Source organism: Astyanax mexicanus, chromosome 11 (assembly GCF_023375975.1).
Source record: "Astyanax mexicanus isolate ESR-SI-001 chromosome 11, AstMex3_surface, whole genome shotgun sequence".
NCBI classification, from domain to species: domain Eukaryota; kingdom Metazoa; phylum Chordata; class Actinopteri; order Characiformes; family Acestrorhamphidae; genus Astyanax; species Astyanax mexicanus.
This window is the reverse complement of record NC_064418.1, coordinates 30,333,561-30,348,614: the sequence shown is the minus strand read 5'-3', so window position 1 is coordinate 30,348,614 and position 15,054 is coordinate 30,333,561. Positions and strand designations below refer to the sequence as shown.

General features: G+C 37.6%; 1 protein-coding gene across 4 annotated transcripts in view; it reads right to left on the bottom strand.

Moving 5' to 3' along the window:
* Positions 1-15,054, bottom strand: part of kalrna (kalirin RhoGEF kinase a) — a 320,295-nt gene that overhangs the window by 49,645 nt on the left and 255,596 nt on the right. For all 4 annotated transcript variants that reach the window (XM_007253494.4, XM_049485020.1, XM_049485021.1 and 1 more), the window contains one exon: positions 6,714-6,960. In XM_007253494.4, the coding sequence (XP_007253556.3) occupies positions 6,714-6,960 (247 nt within the window). The remainder of the gene's footprint in view (positions 1-6,713; positions 6,961-15,054) is intronic.

The following is a 15,054-nucleotide window of genomic DNA, read 5'->3' as shown; positions in this document are numbered from 1 at the left end:
CACATCCGGAACTGCATAACGCACACAGCCTTTCCACTGCATAAGCAGGCAGGGTATTTGGGAGCATTGTTGAAATTTCCATATTGGATAGTGGGGCCTGGTGTGTTGTGGTAAGCGGTGGTTTGCATTTGGCTGGGGAGAGATAACATGTGCTGTGCCCGGGGGAAAGACGCCTGAACGTGGACGGCGAGTTGCTTAGGGAAATGAGATTATGCCTAAAATAAACAGACGCATAAAACTGCACAGCACAGCCTGCTTTACGTGCCTGATGTCATACAGCAGCTAAACAACTGGAAATAAAGAAAACAAAAAGACTCTGAGAACAGTATTTGAGTTCTTTTGAGGATAAACATAATATACATTTGAAGGGAACAGTAAAACCAGATTATCATAATTACTGTTAAGTAGAGTTGCATTATTAAAAAAATATATATATATTTACTACAGATTTCAGTGAACCATGCAATTGCAATTAAGTACGCGATTTAAGGGTGTTTTCGTTTATGAGTTTGTTTACTTGAAGCTTTTTCTCCCTCTGTTTGGTTTCATTTTACGCAGGCATAAACCTAAACGCACCAAAATGCGCACCAATAAACCACACAGGCACATTGTTTCCTCTGATTGGTCAGTGTTGTCTGGCGCAGGAGAAAGAAAGTAAATAAAGCAAGAAGATTCTGTGTTCCAGCGCGTATGTTCATGTAGTTAAAGCTGCTTTAACACTGAATGCTAAATGCTGCGCTTTCAAATAGTGTTTTTTTTATTTTATGTGCGACGTTATAAGTGGCAGTGAGCAGCGAGCGCTGCACAGACCGCACGTGTAAACAGCATGAAGCAGAGACAGCTTTTGTTCATAGCTGTGGTGTGAAAATGCCCTAAAATTTTAATCAGAACACTTACACTTAATACATCCCGCCTAACACTTAGAACTAAGCTGTGTACTGTTTTTCTGTTTTTTTTTCTCATCTAGCTGCTATAGCAATACCCATTACTACACTGCACTTGCGGTTTACATATGTGATGCTATTTACAAAACCAGACGGGTCTACCTCGACATATACTGTACATCCGTACAGATATACACACAATGTCCTTTACTCCTCCACACAACACACATTTTTTTTCATATTTTACTATTAATATAATAATTTAGTTTCAATCATAATCACTATTAATGTGTTTTCATTCTCTTTATGATTTTGTACTTTGTAAATGCAATAGCAAAGACATTATAGCTATACAGGAGCACATGTGGAACTACAGTATTTTGTAAGAAAAATTAGTTTAACTTTATTTGATTTATATTTTAGATCTAAGTATCACATTTATCTTTGAGGACAGATCTGCACACACTTGGTATTTTAATCTCAGTGTCTCCATGAGGTAGAGTCACCTGGAATAGTTTTTTCAGTGTACCATATTTGTTTTGCACTATAAGGCAATTCAAATCCTTTAATCTTCCCAAAAATCATCAGTGCGTCTTTTAGTCCAGTTCGCCTTATGTATGAATTTTAACAGTCAGGTTGTAAGGAGCAGTAAAGCCACTCCGCTGAAGTACAGATTTATACAGGAGTTTCAGTTTAGATCTCCAGCACTGGGGCTGGAGTAGCATTAGCATTAGCCGCTAACCGTCATTTCCCCGTTCAGAGGTGAGTATTGTTGGCCTGTAGCCTGCTCCTAATCCCGGTTAGCACTGCTGGAGAAGCATTAGCATTACCTGCTAAAGGTTAGCCACTAATGCTAATGTTCCAGTCTTAGTGCTGGAGGAACTTGGAAATCTAAGCTTTTCAGGAGAGAAATCTGTGTAGATTAACATCCAGCGCATGTTTGAATTTGAAAAAAATAAAGTATTTTTTATTACAGTTTTGTTTATGTAGCTTAGCTTTACTTAACTTAGTTAGCTAAGTTAAGAATACAGAAACAGAGAAACAGAATACAGCTGAATTAAAAGCAATCTGTCTCTAGTAGATACGTCATGGGAAATTAGAAAATTGTGAATGTTCTTTTTTTTTTGCATCCAGCAGCACAAAAGTTAAAAAATAATAATCTGGCATGGCATAAGACAATGCACGTCCTATGGTGTGGCTACTGCATATGTGCACATTGAGATAAAGCTACTGAAATGATATGCTGTGCACCCCCTACTGTGAACAGACCACACACACACCCACACGAACACAGTGCTACCATACTTACCACACTAACAGTCTGGCCTTTATATGGTGAGAGAGTTCTGATCAGTGCTCGGTGCTCAGTGACCACCCTGAGATCAGGTTTACGAGGCCAGAGCTGAAGCCAGCATTGAGTTTAGTTTATGAGACCACAACATAAAAATGAGATATGGGAAATTTCATTTATTTCTATGAAGCATTCAACCCAGAAACCTTGTGTCAAATATAACTACGTAAAAAACGATGAAGAACAATGACTAACTACATTTTAAAGAAGCTGAAGAAGTGATTTACGATGACAAATGGCCAGCGAGATCACAGCGACATTCCTTAAAGACACAAAGAGCCATTGAATGACTGTGTGAGAGATGCTGTAATTAGACACAAGGAACTTATGAAAGAGGAAGTAGCGCAAAGTGAATACCCAGGAGGTGCAGGAACACCCTTTTAAACTCTTTACCTCATTCTGAAATTCTCACGTCCCCGATCATATGATCTTGTATGATGACTAAAAGTCTATCTGCATGAATTGCGCATTTCGAAATGCATGCATTACAATAAAATAAAAAGAAAAAAGTTAAAGGTGAATAAAAAAAGGGTTTTTGCTGATCTTGCCACCAATAAGAACTAACAAAATCCTTTACAAAATCCTTTATTACTTATTTTTTATTAAGTGACATTTAATATACTCCATGTATAATATAAATTAGCCTCAGAAATGACATAACTCAACACATTCTAAGCGGATGTTTTAGGCCCATCCCCACTAAACAGAGGAAACACTGCCCCACAGAGACAGGAAGCTCCCGTGCACAATAGAGAGAACCTCCCCTTCCACAGCCCGTCTCACACGAGTCACACAATCAGGGGACCTCAGCTCCCATTATACTACAGTCACTAAAACACCATGCAAAACATGCTACAGTAACAGAAAGAGCTGTGCAATTTACTGTACATCATATTCTGTGTCCTGGTATACTGTTTTTCTGCTTTTTAGGAAAAAAAAAACAGTACTGCTATAGCAACAGGAACAGTCTGTTTGCACTTCTGTTTGTTTTAAAGCGTTAAAACATTTATTTTTGTGCACCTCAATGCAATCAGTGGCATCCAGAACTTAACCTCTACCTGCAATGAATGGCATGTGCTAAACGCCTCACGTAACATTTTGGGAAATCCCTTTCTGAATTTCTTAAGATGTGCTTCCCATTTGGTGTCATAATTAAAGCATAAATTCTTTTAATGAATAGGGGTGTAAGAACACATCAATGTATTAAAGTATTGCAATATAATGTTTTTTTTTAAAACATACTGTAGCATACTGTAGCAAATGTGTGTAATTAATTAATAATTTACATGCAGTGACACGAGGCAGACAATGGTTTATTGTCTGCTTTATTGTGTGTTTAAACCATGACTGACGAATAGAAATTGTAGTCTGTGTTCAGATATTTTCATTACACATAAAACCTAAAAAAAAAAGAAAAAAAAGAAAGAAAAATACTATTGTTGCAGATTTATTGATATAATTATAAAACGTCAGCATCAAGTTTGACTTTAAGTGTTTAACTGGACATGTGTGTGTGAGTGATATTTTCACGTGTAATTGTAGTATACGTTGTAGTACAAATGTAGTATAAGTTGTGTATAAATGTAGATTCCTCCAACAGCTCCTCTAGTCTGGTATATAATTAGGGCTTGAATTGTTTGAGTACTAAAAATTGTTAAGATTTCAGGTTGTTTGATTTATTTTCTTTATTTATTTTGTAAAAAAAAAAAAACTGTTGTATAAAAGCAATAGAACGCTCAAGGTCGTGTGTTATCGCCTTTGGCTCGTGCCTACGACCAAATCACAGTTGTGATGTTATTCGCGATAACACACACCCTCTCATGTTTTATTGCTAAATTATACACATGGGTTATTACATAAACTGTCAATCTGTAACAATACTTACATTGTTACTACATGGATTGTTAATGTGTGACTACACAGTTAAAGTGGGACCTATTATATCACCATCATCTAATATCATAATACCACCATTTGTAAAAAAAAAAATAATAATAAAAATAAGTATAAACCTAGAAAACAGGTACAAACCTATTTAAATAAAAGGTATAATGAGTACTACGTTATATTATGATGTAATCTACACAAGTGTACATCAATGTACATCAGAGTACAGCTCCAATCAATGCTTCATCATAAGATAGCACTGCATCCATTAACAGTGATGAAGGAGAAGAATGAATGGTAGCACTACCACCGTTAGCTCATGACGCTAACACACACACACACACACACACACACACACACACACACACACACACACACACACACACACACACACACACACACACAGAAACACACAGAAACACACACACACACACACACACGACACTCCTCTCTGTGCCATGTTAAGTGCTCCTGAGACAGACATGCTAATGTAAACGGAAAGGTCTAGTGCTCTTCAGAAGTCAGACTCATTCAGCCATTAACAGCAGAGGCCCACAGTAAAAGTGAGATGTCGCCCCCTAGAGGACACATCCCTGCATTGCTGATGTAGAGCTCTGTCTATAAACTGAGGACTGGCCCAACATAAGTTTAATCAGGTTTATACAATATAAAGCAGAAATATTAAAAATGGGATTTTACAGTTAAAACATACCTGATATTTAAGTATCTATGAAAATCTATGAAAAATTCTATACAACATTTAAAAGTAATGCTTTCCATAAGTTATTTTTTCTCCATGTAAAAACATCTGCAACACATTCAAGAAATACAGGACCAATAAAAATGAATAATAAAAAAACAATTCCTTCAACAGCTTTCCTGATTTTTTATGATTAAGCACTAATTTGCAACACCAGGTGTTGGATGATAACTATAATGTTACTAATTTCCCAAAGTAATATCATACTAATATTGTATTGTATATATAATATTATATTAATATTTTTGCCATCATGCAAAATCATGTAAACCTGGCAGTTCTTAATATTCTGTCAAATGTCATGATGAAAAAAAACAATATTCGTAAATTTTGTAAAAATCATTTTATACTGACTAAGGATCACCTTTGCTGGTTGATTGCAGTCTTCAATATTTGTACTTATACTTTATGGTCTGAAACAAGTTCAAATACCAGTTAGACCAGTTTTTATCTTTTTATTGTCACCTGTGCATGCTAAGTCTCTTGCAGCATCTTGGGGGTTAGGAGTATCATACTAGTTTTGTTTCTATTCTACAGCAGAGTAAACAGAGCTGAGCTCCAGTGTCGTCAATTTATTTGTAACAATTTATAATCTGTTTTCTAATAAAATATATAAACTGATGTTTTTCTGTTGAAACATTACATCACTGGACAAACTGGGCATCCAGCAAAACATGTTTTGCTTTCGGTTCTATAGGCTGCATTGTAAACTCAATAAAGGCAGTCTGAGATGCTTAATCTGTGAAAAGGTGTCGGCCTAGCAACTAAGTAGGTGAGGCGGGCTTTGCCTCTGGTCTCTACTGATTGCAAATTTAAAAACATTGTGGCCATTTTTGACTCAATTTCTATAGAATGAAAGTAAATTAAACCACAGCATCCATGTTTTCTACAGTCACTGGTACCATTGTGTATTTAACTGCGCGAGAGTACAAAAACTGTCATGGTAAAGAAATATATATAATTTAGAAGCTGTAAACATTAAATTTACTGACTCTACAGGGTAACACATTTGGGTGAGATAATAGTGCTGGGCAGTATACCGTTCATTAGGTTTATCCAGCATACCGGATGGAAAGTTAAAACCTGTATGCATTTTTCACATACCACCATACCACTAGAGGTGCTGCATAGAACTATGTAGAATCGCACCGCAAAAGAATCAGATACAGCTTACTAACTAATGCTAGCCATTTAGCATAACAAGTTAATACACTGGAGTAATGGTAGCTCAGCCCTGTGGAGTCAAACGCTCGTCTTGCTCTGTCCTGCCTGGAGAGAAATGAAAACTGAAATGAAGCGCTTTATCTGAGGAGCTCCTGCTGCTGTTTCTCACTGTTTATGAGTGCTCTTATCTGAGTAAAATAGACAAAACAGCAAACAGCAATTATTTACACAAAATATAGACTAAACACCAGCATGAATAGACAAATGATATTTAAGAATATGAAACGTACCAACATAGAAAGCTAGGAACAAGGTATAAGTTCAAAGCACAGTGTCAGTAATGCCACAGTGTGCCTGGAGCAGAGAGTTAAATGCCTTATTCAAGGACCAGAAATGGAAGTTTATCCAACCCAGCCATCAAACTCACAACCCTGTAATTAATAGCTCAGCACTCTGACCAATGAGCCACCACTGTCCCAGTAAAGGTTTTAGAGTTGTCAAATGTGGCTTGTTTGACACCATATTCATCAGCTGGATGATGAATTCAGCTCCAGCACCTGTGTTTGATTAGCCATGCTCACATCTACAAGATCCTTCCACTGAAAACACAACAAACAGGGGTTTCTGACCAAATCAGGAGGAATGTTCCGCTGGCCACAGCTCTTACCTTTGCCTGCCGGGAAGAAGCAGTCCATCTCCACGCTGCTGCGGGAATGAGAGATGCAGAGAGTTCCGCTGGGCACCAGGCCCTCCTGAGGCGGGCTCTTATCCGTAGTCCGGACCAAACACCATCCTGGACGCTCGCTGGGCCTCTCCAGCAGCTCCACCGTCTGACCCGTCTGCACGCTGAGCTCGGCTGTACAGCTGGCCACAAAGTCCTGTAGCACCACCGTCAACTCACACCCTCCCGAGAGCTGCAGAGAGAGAGAGAAGGAGAGAGTGAGGAGGGCAGATGTAGTCATGATGATTAATGAAGAAAGAGATGGAAAAAGAAAAGAGAGGAAAAAAGAAGAAGGAGGGAACAATGAGGTCTACTGTCTCCGCAAAGCAGCACCTTTCATTAAACTGGGATTTCAAACCAAGACGGAGAAAAGTGAGCAGCTTCATATGCCCAACAGTTTCACACTGTAATGAAGCCAAAACCCTAAAAAATATCCACACAGTCCAGGAACAGTCCATATTTCTAAAAGATCTCAAAAGCAGGACAGACTTATCTGTAAATGTGTTTATATAAATAATATAGAGGTGCTGCCATATAAGAACCAGTTTTAGTTCCATAAAGTACCATTTTTTAAGTGTATGTGTGAAAAACCTCTTTAAACATTTAAAAAAGTCAATGTAAAGGTTCTTTTTTAGTTTTTTTTTAAGCTTTTTCATACCTTCAACTCAACTATTACAAAAATAAATATTTAAGGAACCAAAGCAAAGTCACAGATTATTTCAAGCAAAATCTCCTCTTCAAAAAGTCAACAGCCTGGCTCTGTAAATGGGAAACAAACAACACTATTCCAGCAAATCAGGAACAGGGAGCATTTGTGGTCATGCACAGGACAGGGGGAGGGAATGGGAATGTAAACATGAATGCAAAAACTGTATGGTGGAGAGACTTTCAATCACTGAAAATAGAGCTGGGCGATAAATCACTGTTTTTCCAGTGTGATATCAATGCATGGACTTGTAAACAATGTTTTGAATCACTTATTCAAATTTGCACCCAATTTGTGAATATCATAGATTCACTCAGTGAGTCGACTCTACACTTGAAGGTGTGTTTATACATGTACAGGGGTTGGACAATGAAACTAAAACACCTGGTTTTAGACCACAATAATTTATTGTCCCAACGGACAGTTCTGGTGGAAACAGGAGAGTTGAGGTGCACATTGAATTCTGCCGAGATTTGAGCAGCCGTGGTTTTATGTTTTTTGGAACCAATCCGGGTAAGCACCCGAACATCCCCTTCAGACAGCTTCCTCTTGCATCCACAGTTAATCCTTTTGGATGTGGTTGTCCTTCTTGGTGGTATGCTGACATTACCCTGGACACCGTGGTGCTTGATGCATCACAAAGACTTGCTGTCTTGGTCACAGATGTGCCAGCAAGACGTGCACCAACAATTTGTCCTCTTTTGAACTCTGGTATGTCACCCATAATGTTGTGTGCATTGCAGTTTTATTATATTATATTATATTATATTCAGTTTCATTGTCCAACCGCTGTATATATATATAATTGTGTAGAAGACTGTATTTCTTGCTTCTGGGCTACATTAACCATAATGGCCTATGTATGACATCATAGAAAGCAATCATGCTCTTATCTTTGGAGGAAATATGACCTCAATTTCAAAAAGTATGCATTTAATCTACTGAAAATAAGGCTGAAGTTTCTAAATTCTGAAACCCATAAGCTCGGCTCTTATTTTACTAGTGAGTTTATTTGACCAACAGATGTTCTTTTTTTATTCCACATGATAAAATGAAATAAATAAGGGGAGCCAATCCCACTTTAGTCAATAAATAACGCAGTGAAGCAAATGTTAGCTCAATCTCCCTTACATTTCAGAAGCACCACACAGTCTCTGAAACTCTCTCTCTCTCTCGCAAAGCAATTATACATAATCCATCTCCAAATCTCCAGAACAAGATGTACAAGTATTACAGCAGACTTTACCCAGTACATGTGGACTTTAGCACAAGCAATAAGAAGAGGACCTCAATAAAACACTGAGATACTTCTGAATGCTAATGGGCCATGACTGCTTTAAATTATGTTTTTATTAGAATGCAATAAAGCATGATGTTCATTCTTGCTGATAAGGCATGTGTTTACCAATAGTCCTCCAGTGTTTTACAGAGAGGAAATGGTGCCAAAATATATTTATAACAGGGTTGTAAATACAGGAGAATAACATGATCTATGCTAATGACAGAACTAAATGACTATAAAATGACTATGTCACCAAATTTTAGGTTATCATGATGACATCATCTGAGGAAACTGTACTCTTCTCTTTGTTCAAGAATATATATTATACATTCTATCCATTAAGAAGAGATTAAAGTATTTCTGAACTCCAAAACCAAACATCTAAGAATTTTTCAATAGTATCTGTCTCCAGAACTCTTATGAGAGGCCCATCTCTCTTTTCTCCATCAGAAGGACTCAGTAACATCATCTGGGATCTCTCTAAAAAAAGGAAAGTTTAGCTTCATTGTTAAAATTTTACAGCGTCATTTACTGTGAGTGTGTTATTGAGTGCATTAGCTTGAAGCTAGCTAATGAATATATTCGGGGGGGGGGGGGGGGGGGATTTGAGGATTTCTCCACAAGGTTAAGCTAGTTAGGTAAAGCTAAGCTAAGGAAACTAAACTGTAAATCTTAAAAAAAAAGAAGAAACATTTTCATTTTAAAGTCAAACGAGTGTTGGATGTAAATCTACACAGATGTCTCTCCTGAAAACTGTTTATTTGGGTGAGTCAAGTGTTTCTGTTTATTTACAGTAAGCTTAGTCTCCCAAATTTCTCCCGCACTAAAGGCTTTTAGCATTAGACGCTAACCGCAAGTGACAGCGCTACACTGTAACCCTGAGAGTTCCGGTTAGCTAGGGCGATATTAGCTAGCGTTTTTTTCCCACGTAGCTGGTTTTAACACAGTAAACTTGCATGTTACAGTCTGATATATTCACCTGCGGTTAGCAACTAATGCTCCTTTAGCAGTGCTAGCCGAGGTTAGTAGCAGGCTACAGTCCGATAATCCTCACCTATGAAAGGTAAATAAGCTAGCGCTTAGTGGTTAGCGGCTAGTGGCTAATGCTAACGCTGGCCCAGCAGTGCTAGCTGCGGCTGCTCCTTACATCCTGTTTGGTAAAATTCATACATGAGGCGCACTGATTAATTCATTGGGAAATTTAAGGATTTTAAGAGAGAAAAATAAATACAAAAAATAAAAATACAGAAAATAAAATACAGAAATCTATAGAGTTCATTAGAAGGTAACAGCTGAAGGCAGCTGAACTCCCTCTGACAGTTAAACTCACCATGACTCTCTAAAGGAACTTTATACTCATGATCAGAGAGCCTGTTGACCTGCTGTTAGCGTAACACCACCGAACCACAGAACTCAACTCGACCTGCAGTCTTACAATACACCATCCAACACAGCTGATCTTCACTGTAATCAGAGAATAGATATTCTGTTGCCTCAGCACAAAGATTTCCTTTCATTACATTAGAGAAAGACTATTCATTGATAACAATAATTTGCTATGGAACAAACTGTGGGCTGGTCTGAGTTGACTCAGGCAGAAAGACAGGAGACCATTGAGAAAGGCCTTGATGAAGCTGCTCCATTAAAGGTGAACGTGGGTTTTGAAACGGGGTAAAGTTAATAAGCTTTAGGCAAAGGAGAAATCTCAGAGGAGAAGCTCTTTTTAATGCTGTTTCTAGCAATTTTGTAACCTCTATATTTTAATAATAACATAGGTTGATACTGACTTACCGCGGCACCTTAATAATAAATACTTTACATAAGTTTATATAATAGATATATCCATTTATTCTAGCTCACCCCTGATTAGAAACAATAATAAAACATAATATTACAAAATGATCAAGGCTGCAATTTGTGTCTATTCACTAACAAGAAAGAGTTGAAGCTCTTCTGAATCCAGAAACTCAAAGGTCAGCTCTTATTTGTTCATGCATGAAACAGCTGGTTTCACTTTCACATGATAAAATTTAATTTAAAGCACAGCCACTCCCATTTCAGAGAATGAATGAAACACACACATACACAAGAAGGGAAAACACACGCTATGCAAGATTCTTGTCTAACCAGGAATTAGTTACATAATGTAACACATATTATTTTATGATTCCAGTCCATGCCGTCAATGTTTGATTGTTAGTATAGAACAACATTTAGCAAGAGCATGGGGTGTGTAACAAATGCTTACGAATAGTACTGAAAGTGAACTGTGTTTAACACAAACAACACCAAAACTTAAAAAAAAAATAAAATAACGATCTTTATCTATTTGCATAATTAGGTACATATTGAGGCTTAATTAATTAAAAAAAAAAAGGTATGGAGCACCAAATGGCCCAGCGGTCTAAAGCGCTGCCACTTTGAGCGGGAGGTCGCAGGTTCGAACCCCAGCTCATGCAGCTTTGCCATCAAGCTGCCGGTGCTCAGAGGGAGCACAATTGCCCCTGCTCCCTCCGGGTGGGTAGATGGCGCTCTCTCCCCACATCACTCCCAGGGTGATGTCTGCAGTACAGGGCGTCTGTGAGCTGATGTAATGGAACGAGCTGCTGCGCTTTCCTCCAAGCTCACTGTGATGCCACTTGGCAATGCTGCATCAGCAGCAGCTTAAAAAGAAGCGGTGGCTGACTTCACAAGTTTTGAAGGAAGCATGCGTTAGTCTTCACACCTCCTGGTGTGTTGGGGCATCACTAGTGATAGGGGGAGTCCTAGTGAGTGGGTTGGGTAATGGCCGTGTAAATTGAGGAGAAAATTGGGGAAAAAAAAAATTGAAATAAAATTATATATATATTTGAATAATTTAAATGCCATTCCATTCTTACTCTGAGCCCTGATTAACAGCTCCCAACCAAAGTGTATAAACATAACCTCAAAGCCACCTGACTGCAGAGCCAGTAATTTCAAACACTATGAAGAGCTCGGCTAGCCAGCATGTGCTTCTCCCAGCTGTAGAAGTCATTAGAAATCAGACAGACCATCCACTGTCATCCTCCCCCCCCCCACACACACACCTGCACTCACTTACACAGTACACACTACAAAGCCCTTTAAAACACTATATCAGAGAAAGAGAGGACACTATATGGACATGTGCTGAAAGACAGCAAGATTATCTCTTGCATTAAAGTCAGTTTGATCATATCAGATTATATAGAAAATATAAAAACCTTTAAAAATCTGTAGTTAAAAAGATAATATTTCTCATGCCCTTGTTATAATAAACACATTTTTATCTATGACTTTATAATATAAATATGATAGACATGGTTATTTACTTTATCACTAGCATAAACCTAAGAAGAGTGGTGTCTGTAAATACAACATGGCATCTACCTCAAACACTTAGCAAACAACTAGCAACACAATATCAAACACCTGGTATATCACAGAAACCAATAAGCAAAACCAAAGCAAACATCTGGGATACTACAGTGACCACCAAACAACACCATAACACCCACCTGGGAAACCATACCATCCACTTAGCAAACCAAATTAACAACTTAGCAACATCATAGCAACCACCTTAAACACCTTATCAACCATTTGACAACAGCAAAGCAATCACCTCACAACACTAAATCAACTACTTATCAAAACCACAGAAACCAATTAGCAATGCAACCACCTCAAAAAACATATCAGACTTTAGGCAACAGCAAAGCAACCACCTTACAACACTAAATCCACCACTTAGCAAAACCACATAAACCACTTAGCAACACCATAGCAACTACCTCAAACACCATATCAACCACCTCAAAACACTAAATTAACCACTTAGCAAAACCACATAAACCACTTATCAACACCATAGCAAAAATCTCAAACACTTTATTAAGCATTTGGCAACAGCAAATCAACCACCTCACACCACCAAATTAACCACTTAGGAAAACCACATAAACCAAATCACCATTTGGCAACAGCAAAGCAATATCCTCGCAACACTAAATCCACCACTTTGACCACATAAACCAATTAGCAACGGCACAGCAACAACCTCAAGCACCATATTAACCATCTGGCATAAGCAATGCTACCACCCCACAACACCAAATTAACCACTTTACAAAACCACATAAACCCACTTGGCAATGCTAAATAAACCATCTGGGACACCACAGCAACCACCAAGCAACACCATAATCACCTGGGAAACCATAGCATCCCCTTAGCAAAACCACATAAACCACTTGGCAACACACTAGCAATCGCCTCAAACACTTTATCAACCATTTGGCAACAGCAAAGCAACCAACTCACAACAGCAAATCCAACACTTAACAAAACAACATAAACCAATTAGCAATGCCATAGCAACCATGTCAAACACCATACCAACAATTTGGCACCAGCCAAGCGACTTAGAATCACCATAACAGCCAACTAATCACCACTTAGAAACACAAAACTGGACATGTTTGATCATACATATATACGAAAGACAACAAATGATAATGAAATAATTTGAAGACAAAGAAGAATTTGCATATAATTTGCAATAATAATAACATAACTGTACATCAACAAATGTGATAGACTATTAAACGTTAAGTTCAAATTGAATATTTGGTAATTTTTGCAGTAAAAGGAATCACGAATGATCATGAAATCAGAAGAAAAATGTTTGTGTAGGCAAACATTTATCAAAATTTATTGATGATATTATTATGAAATCTATCGCAAGTAGAAAAAAAAGAAAGATATTTATTTCTAAAGATTTTGCCAGAATTAAAACGAGCAGAATTAACTAGAGTGAATCATAAACCAGAGTTATAATAATAATCATTATAATATAATATAATATAATAAGCCCCTGGAGACGAATCTGAGGATGAATCATAAGAGGATATTTTATTACAAGTAGCTTAAAAGAGCAACATTTCTAATTCATACTGTTTATCTACCCCAACCTCTGATTGGTTGTGTGTATAAGAAGTGATTTAGGTGTCTTGTGATCTCTGTAATACACTGCCTGCATTAACTGAATGTCTAAACTAAGTACCATATTTGGAACAGAATAGCTTGCTGATCAAACATGATTGAGGAAATAAGCTGTTTGTATGGGTTAAAGTATGGGTGTGCCAATCGGGCTGTTTTATGATCTAGAGTAGAGGAACACCACCGCTATAAACAGGTACACTAACAATCCACTGAACTGTGACTGAGTAGATTGTGTAACAACAATAATTACTACAGGATATGACATCATGTGCACTCCGTAAGAGAACACACATCATCTGCTGCACACACAACAGAAACTGGGACAGGAAGTGTTGTTCAGACACCTACAATTACATTCTGATGTGCAACACCAGGCCAGACCTGATTCAATTTCCAGGCCATTATAAATAGACAAATAATAAAAAATAAAATACAGCCCCCATCTCACAGTCACAGAGTCCAAGCCAGCATCTGCTCTAACGCTCCTCTACTCCACGTGGCGGAACAGTAGGGAACCCAACTCACTCCCAGCTGCCAGCTTCTGGATCCTTCTCCAGTTACTGCTGCAGCATCTCAACCAGCATGAATAAGACAGGGCCTGGTTCTCTACAGCCAAGAGCTTTCTTTAATATTTAATTTTAAAGGTAATTCGTCCTTAACTCTGTTTAAACGTTATACAGCTCTGGAAAAAAATAAGCGATCACTTAAAAAAGATGAGTTTATTTGATTTTACCAATTTGAAAACCTCTGGAATATAATCAAGAGGAAGATAGATGATCACAAGCCATCAAACCAAACTGAACTGCTTGAATTTATGTACCAGTAGTGGCATAAAGTTATCCAAAAGCAGTGTGTAAGACTGGTGGAGGAGAACATGCCAAGATGAATATTCCACCAAATATTGGTTTCTGAACTCTTAAAACTTTATGAATACGAAAAATTTCCCATTTTATGCAAATGAATGCTCTAAATGTCAATATGTTTATTTCGATTTTGGGAGAAATGCTGTTTGTAGTATGAACAACAATGTTCATTTTACTCAAACATATACCTATAAATAGCAAAATCAGATAATCTGATTCAGAAACTGAAGTGGTCTCTTAATTTTTTTCCAGCGCTGTATATATTTGCTGCTGGTTTAGTCTCTATAGCTTACACAGGCAAACCTTCTTGAAATGATACTGATTAAAAAAAAAAACATTTTAGTTGTATATATTGCTAGTCACATTGTGACAAGAAATTATACCATTTTTGGTAAAAAAAAAAAAAAATAATAATAATAATTTAATGCCTAA